At 41.4% G+C, this 7823-nt stretch overlaps 1 protein-coding gene across 1 annotated transcript in view; it reads left to right on the forward strand.

Annotated features, from left to right (window-relative positions):
* The first annotated feature begins 4820 nt into the window (after positions 1-4820).
* The window catches only part of STX7 (syntaxin 7), a 24532-nt gene continuing 21529 nt past the window's right edge, over positions 4821-7823 (forward strand). The window contains exon 1 of the mRNA XM_026048217.1: positions 4821-4970. Coding sequence (XP_025904002.1) covers positions 4889-4970 — 82 coding nt within the window. The 5' untranslated portion in view covers positions 4821-4888. The remainder of the gene's footprint in view (positions 4971-7823) is intronic.

A 7823-nucleotide genomic window follows, 5' to 3' on the forward strand; every position in this document is an offset into this window, starting at 1 on the left:
TTTTTTTTTTTTTTTTTTCCTCCTTTTAGGAGGAGGAAAACTCCTGGAATGTTTAAATGGGAAAACAAACAGTAATTAGGTGCTCATTAACTGCAGCTGACTGGAGCCTGCCTGATAGCCAGGTGACTGCTCCTGAAGTTGAAATGTGCTCTGCTTGACACACGTTTTGTGTCACTTTGTCCAAGAGTGGCAGGGGAAGAGGATGGAAACAGGTCTCTGGAGTTCTGTGGTAACTGCAGAAGACAGCCCAGGGAAAAGCGGATTGTTTTCCATGCCTTGATGGGCTGAACATCTTTAGCCTTGATACTAAGCAAGCGTTTGTTACTTGCTTTAGTTACAGGGTGTCACTAGTTGAGTTACACCCTGTAAGCAGGGTGTGCATCCTGTGTGATGCAGGAACAACTTAGTGCAGAAAGTGGGAAAAAATATATACGGTGATGCTTTCGTTTTTTTCACTGCTATGCAGAATGCAAAGGGGTCTTGCTTCATTCAGCATTGATTAACCTGTGTAGTTCTTTACATGATTAGTAGCGGGAGACTCAGTTCTTTGCACTTTTTTTTCAGTGGTTAGACCCGCTTAGTTGCAACGAAGTATAGCAACCTGAGACCAAGCTGCTAAGAAGGTAAAAGGCATCATCAAAAGCACACACCAGACTGAAACTTTCAGGGGAACTAAAAACTACCACAGACAGGGCTCTGTTCCTGTTTGAACGCCAAGTGCTCTTCCCTAAGAGGCAGCTCGTTTATTGACATTTTTTTTTCTTCTTTTTCCTCCCTTTTTATAAGGCTTTGCAGATGATAATACCAAAATAGATTCATAATGGAACAGTTAAATATTGTGGAATGAAAAGGGGGTAATTTTTGTGGAAATTCTGAGTCTTGATGAATACTCCTGTGGATTTATGTGAAAGGAAGACTTGGCACATATGTGTGTTTAATTTTCTGATGGATGAAATCTTGACCTTGTCAAAGTCATTAGCAGCAATTGCGTWGCCTTCCCAAGCGCTCAGCTGTTTCTCTGTGTTTTCAGAGAGTTTTGGACAACTCCAAATTAGCAAATGAAGGGTAGTTGAATGGGCTACGGTGTTTCTGAGTCCAGAAACTTGTGCTGCTTTACATACTTGTACAAAGAAGAAGTTAATACTTCCTGTTTTTTAAAACAAAACATTTCTTCTTTGACCTCTTTAGTCTCTCTTTTTTTTTTTTCTGCCTTATTTATGTATTTTTCTCTTGCCTTAAGGTATCTGTGATGATGRGATGTGATAGAAGCTGGTGGCTGCCCACTTATCCCTCTTCCCTCTCTAGCCCCAGACTTATCAGAGACCGTGGGCTTATCCTACTGCCCAGGGAGTTATTAGTGTGCTCTGGAGTCCCACTCCTGATGGAAGAACCCCTGTGGGTTATTGCAGCTGTGAATTCACATTGATAACCTCCAACTTGGCTATAAATTGTGATTAAAACGTGTTTTTTCTTCAGTAAACTACTCCCTTTTTTCCTTCTTTTTTTTTTTAATTATTATTTTTAAATGCTCTCAAAATAGCCATGGGGACTTCCCAAGAGAGTRATTTCAGAAACTGAAAGAATGTTAGCACTTTAACTAGATACACCATTGTTTGTTTGAAAGCTTTTCATAATACCTTATTTTTGATGTTAAAGGGTTACAAAATGGATTTTTTTTCMTGATACGTACAAGTAGAAAACTGCATTTAAAATCCCAAGTTCAATTACCAAAGGCAAAAGAATGGGCTCAAAATTTATGCTCTTCTGGGATTTTAAAATGAGTATTAGCAAAATCATGCTGTAGATATTACTGACTAAAAAGGTTGACTGTTATAAGGTTCTGTAGATCCTCGATTCAGTGCTCTGCAGAGCAGCCCAACTATGATTAGGAAAGGCAGGTTTTGCTTAGTACACGTTATGAAGTGCCCTGCTTATGGTATTTTTAAGGTGATAGATGCAAGTACTGACTCTGAGGAGCTTGCTGAAGTGCCACGGCAGAAGTTATCAAATAACTTTAAGCTCTGTTCCATCTTTTGACACTGCAAAATATAAGGCTCTGGGAGTGTGCATAGACCTCAGCAGACACTTCATAGCTGTTGTCAGCAAGTGCCTGACCTGACTCTTCAAGGACAAATTTGTACTGCACTACATGAAACCTGTTCTTGATAGGGTGCCATTTACTCTTTAGAAAGAAATATATGTATGCAGGGAGCTGCACTGTCTCATGCTTGCAATTCATAACCTGAGCATCCTCTTATTACTTGCAGTGCTTGGCTGGGAACTTGARAAGCTCTTGTGTGTGGTGCAATCTGTATGTTTCAAAGAATGCTGTTAGTAAAGTGCAAGGTAGCCAGTCTAAAGATGGCTTAAGGTTTGAGTTAGCAGTTGTAGAAATTCTCAGGAAGGAATAAAAAAGTTCCTCTGCTTTGTCAACACTCGGATGCAATCGTCTGTCTCTTGAYTGTAATGCTCTTGGTGAAAGTAGCCTTACGGGCAGCTGACTGGTGAATACTAATGCGGGGGGAGAAAACAACTGTAAAGGGCTGTTTTATTTAGTTTTGTAGTCTTTTCACATGAGGTAATTGATCGCTTGCTGTCTCTCCTGCTATTCTGCTATCTAACCTTTAACAATWAATATCTTATTTAAGTAAAAAAGAAACCTTTGACCACTATTGGCATTCTGGTTTTCATGCTGCCAACATGTTTAGAAATAGTCATGATTTTTAAAAGAAAAAAATGTTAAAAATTCTTAGAATGCTTTGTTAGTAGTCGCTTCTWTTAGGGGGCTTATGTAGATTTTATGCCTTCAATTCTTTTTTTCCTCCAAATCTATAGAATTTCCTTAATTATTCCATTATAAAGGTATTTAAACAGTATAAAGTTTGCATGGGTTTGGTCTTGCAGTGCCAAATGCGTGTGGGGTTGCCTGGAGCTTTCAGAAGGAGCAAGGGTTGTTGTCCAAACCGCTGTCCAGATGAGCAGCGTTCGGGCTGGCTGGCTTCAGGCGCTGGTCTGTAGCACCAAATAACTTGGATGTGCAGACAAAGATGGGAGAAGAGGAAATACCGCGGGTGCTTGTGCAGCGAGTCATGTGAAGGTGGCCAATACCCCGCGGGTCTCCTCGGCTGGAATCCAGTGTTCCTTGCTTGGGGATACCTCGGAGCCTGAGGGCTCCAAACGGCGTTTGGGCCCCTGGTGCTTCAGCCCTTTCAGAGGCGCTTTGGCTTTGCCTTTGCTGCAGAAGCAGCTCCCTGATCTGGTGCCGCTGTAACCTGCCACGMGCCCAGCTCCGGAGCGACGTGCGGGGGTCCCTGCGTGCCGAACGTTGGCCTCTCTGCTGGAGACCACGAAYGCGGAAAGAACTGAGGATTTCCCTCAGCGTGCACTTGCAAGGGTACGGAGTGGTACTGTTATAAATCGCCGAGGGTATTGCTGCACACTATTAATGCAGGCATTTATGAGGGTGCAGAAAAAATAGTATTCGGCAGCAAGATTTTTAGAATTGTAAAAAATGTTCGTAAGGGCTTCAGTTTGCAGRCTGGAATGGTTGGTATCACACTCGACTGGTCACCTGGACTTTTCATTACCTTCCTCTCTGTTTAAACATTAAAATAGTCTTCATCTCTCTCACTTAAAATTGGGTTTTGAGAGTGTCTTTTAACCAGAAGCTGATAGTGTAGGCAAAGAGGGCTTTATTTTTTTGCAGAGAAGGGGAGGAAAGCCCAGTGTTTGGGTCAAACAGTAAAATAGGAAGGGACTGAGGAAGTTTTAAGTGTTGAAGCTGTGAAGATGCTACTCAGGAGAAAGGATGAAGCAGCTTAAGCACAGCCTGGACATAGTGTTGGGTGCTTTATTCAGCATTGCCAGTGTGGAAGAGATGAGCTGCTCGCTTGAATGTGCCCACGTGTCTGCTTCCCTGCCAGCTGGGATGTGTGTGGCCTTTGAGCTTGGCTTGGGGTTTGGTGTGTGCTCGTGAAAAGGAAGCCAGGAYAGCTGTGATAGCTGCATCCTGCATAATTCCTTCTAAGGCAAGCGTATTTGTGGAGATACTGGGCTATCAGATTTTGGGCTTTTTAGATCTGGTAATTCTGGGTGTGAAAATACCCTAAAAATGCATTTGTATACCTAAGTAGCAGAAAAACAGATTCATATTGAGAATCAGCAAAATGGACCAAATGACTATTTATAGAATCCTGAAGGAACTGGAAAGCCTGTAAAACTGAAGTTGATACAAATGTTCGGCATTTGGAGGGATTAGGCTGCCTCATTCATTCTGCTATCTTGTGGTAAAATATGATTGTTTTTCCCAGCAGTTCAAGATAAGATGGGTGAGGTATTGGTGGGGCAGAGAATGCCATTTAATGTGGATTTAGGCCTAATTCATCAGAGACTTTGACACTGAAAGCATAAATACACTTTTTTTTTTTTTTTTTTTGCCTGGAATGACAGACAAATGAAAATGACCTTTTCTTTGCTTGCAGTAGGGGAAATATTCATATAAGTGGTTTGGCATGGGAAGCTGCTGCTGTGATGTAGCTGCTCTAGAGTAATTGCAGATCTTATAATCTGTGTATTGTTAAGAATATTAACAGCAAATGTTATCTCACTGTGGGAAATTCAATAAGGTCTTATTATTCTCACTTAAGACTTTTAGGGCAGCCTTCTCTTAGCTGCTGTCTTTAAAGTAAACTGTTTTAGCAGCAGATGAATACTAGTTCTGTTCAATTGTTCTTGGGTGTTCTCTTTAAGATGGTGCAGGTCTTTGTAAGGCAGCGGCCAGGACTTAACCCCTCTTCTCTGTGGTGGTTCAGGTGCCCTTAACTGGTGGTGATTGGAGATCGCCTGMCCTGTTCCCGTCGTGGATGCTCGAGCCTCCTCCTTCTCAGCCATGTCGTACAGTGCAGCGGTGGGGGATGCCAACCAGCTCGCCCAGCGCATCACGTCCAACATCCAGAAGATCACCCAGTGCTGTAAGTTAYGATTTTCCATGTTTATGTTAAACTGTACTGGTGGTGACCCATGTTCTGGGGTGGTTTCTCAGGTTTCATCCGTGGGAATTYACTCTTCAACCTCATCCACTCATGTGCTGGGCTTGTTGCACCCCTCGCAGTTGATCCAGTCCTTCCCGTGCATGGTTAATGAAGTGAATATCCCAAAGACATATCCTATCCCTCTCTCCTCGCTTTGTGAATAAGACAGCTGGTGGGAACGAGCAAGTTGTGCCCTGGCCAGGAATGGGGCTCCTTAGGATGGCAGGTGAGGGTGCTTAGCAAGGACTCCTCAGATACTTGCTGGTTCTTAGCACTGCATGGCAGGGACGGGAGGCTGAGCCTTGCAGCTTGTCCTTGGAAGTGCCTTTTGGATAAGTAAATAAGATTGTGCAAGGCTTAAGATACCTGTGCTTGGATTCATCCCACTCAATGCTTTAGCCGCTCGGTGTGATGTTTACATTAGAGATAAGTTGGGGCTGCCAGGGGTTTTGGTCCTTCTCTCCCATTCGTGGAGGGCACTGTAAAGAGCAAGTGAGCCCAAGTCTCTTCAGTGAGAATGAAAAAACTCTACAGGTACTATATTTCTGAATTTAAAGTTGTCCATTTTTTTACATTCAAAGTAACTGGCTTGATTTTTCACTTTAGTCCAAAAATGCTCAGTGTTTGTGAGATCTGTCAACTCATTTGAAGCCTTCTTGGTGATCCATTTACCTGGAGTTATGGAGATGTTATGGTTTTCAGAATAAGATAAATAGAGTTGAAGAGAGAAGGACAGATGATTTAGTGTCAGGTTACTGATACACTTAACGAGGTTCCTTAAAACTAATTCAGACTTCTGTTAATATGCAAGGAAAATGTATATGCTACTAGGAAGATCCCTATGAAATGCAGATTGCTTGAAAGGAACCGGATCTTCCACTTGCCTTTTAACTTGTGGGAGAGAGACAGCGCTTCCTGAATTAGGCAACACGGTTTCACAATACAGTGGTGTTGTGCAGTAAGCACTACAAAAAAACGTGGAAAATTAAAGTTGTGTCAAAGCTGAAATCTTGACTATAACATTTCTCCAAAGTTGAATTATTAGCTCCCAGAAAGGAAAATATTTGGTCTAGTTGATCATTAGCTATTTTTGACAAATTATGGATGTGTATACATTGTATGCATTTCATAATGCATCTCTCTGATACTACCATCATATTAACACTTATAGCCTCTTTTGGAAGCTCAAGACAGGAGAGGACCTGTAGGCATTTGAGATCTAGAGCACTCTGACTAACCATCCTTTAAAATCAGGGATCCTTGCTCGAGTTTGTGGTACCAACAGTTCTGCAGCAATAAGTGGTTATAGCCTCATTTAGCAACTTCTAGGCAGCAGAGTCCTTTTTTCTTGGCTTGAAGACATTCAAATCCATGTTTTGCCAGTCGACAAAGTCTGTGGCCTAAGAGCTCCCCAGGGAGTCTTGGGAACTCGTGTGGGTGCAGCGTTTCTCCAGGCCTTTTCTCCAACCCATTCCACTGAACCCAGTCCACCGGACTGCAGATGTCAGTGCTCTTTTTGAGACTCCATGCACTGGGATGATAGCCAAAGTCCTCAGGCAGGAGAGAGAAAGTTAGACTCTGAGGTCTACTCCTAAAAAATGTATAGAGTTCATGTGACTCTTGCTGGATAAAAGCATACAAAACATTAGGAGCATGACTGTCATGTTCTTGAAGGAGATGTTCCTGGGGCAAGCTCGATGAGAAGCAGCTCTGCAGACAGCTAGGGAAATTTCAGATTTAAACAATAAAAATAAAGCTGTGTGTGTGATAAAGTTTGGCATCTCTTAGGGCTTAAGCAGTTACTAAATTTCAGTGTCCTAGAATGCAATTTATGATCAAGGTTTGAAATCCTGGTCTGTAATTAGGTTCTAAATGACTATAATTCCAGGTCTATCTTATATCAGATTTTAAAATCTAGATCACTTACTTTCACATTTGAAATATGAACTCAAAAATGCTTGAGATTTTCCCCTTATTTTCTGCATATAAAGAAAGGAAACACGAAGAACTAAAAGACTGCATATCTCCTTCCAGTTTGGACTTTGCAGGTAGCAAACCTATTATCAAAGTGTTTTAATCAGTATTTACTAAAGGAGCAGTAGTTTCCAAACTCCACTGGCTTCATAGGTGACGCTCTCATTTTAGTAGTAGTATAATGACAGCTGTTATAACTTAAGAAAAATCTCAGTAGCTTCCTTCTTCCTTCAGGATGTAATACTTCTAAAAATTTTCTATGGTCATTTGCTTGCTGCAACTAGATAGTCAGAGAAGGGAAACAACCAAATTATAATAAAATACACAGGAACAAAATGAGCTACAAAAGGTGTTTATTTATGACAAAACAACCTCCGATTTCTTAAAAATCTGAATTTTTAACAGGACTATTCATTTACTATGTTAGAAATATGCCTAGTAGTATGAGAACTTTAAGTCCATATTGCAGTTTTTCTCATGTTGAAGAGCTTGTAGTGAATTCTACAAGAAGAAATCTGACCATTTCAGCAAATGAGAAGATGAAAATTAAATTAAATAAACAAACCCCCTACTTTAAAATATGTCCTATGGTTGGAGGAATTAGGGCCCCATCTATTCAGCTGGGAAGATTGGAGTAATGTAGCTGTGATGGAACTGTGCAAGGTGAGGTAACCAGCAGTTTTTGTTTCCTTTTACCTTCAACACATGCAACACGTGCTACTTCTTAAGTCTTCTTCCTTCAAGTCTTTATTGCATGGGTAGGCCATTGAGGAAGTAGATGTTTAAGCCTTGTTTCTTTTTTTTTCTCCTTTCTCCTCT

This window comes from Nothoprocta perdicaria, unplaced genomic scaffold (genome assembly GCF_003342845.1).
Source record: "Nothoprocta perdicaria isolate Ctin4 unplaced genomic scaffold, notPer1 scaffold_52, whole genome shotgun sequence".
NCBI classification, from domain to species: domain Eukaryota; kingdom Metazoa; phylum Chordata; class Aves; order Tinamiformes; family Tinamidae; genus Nothoprocta; species Nothoprocta perdicaria.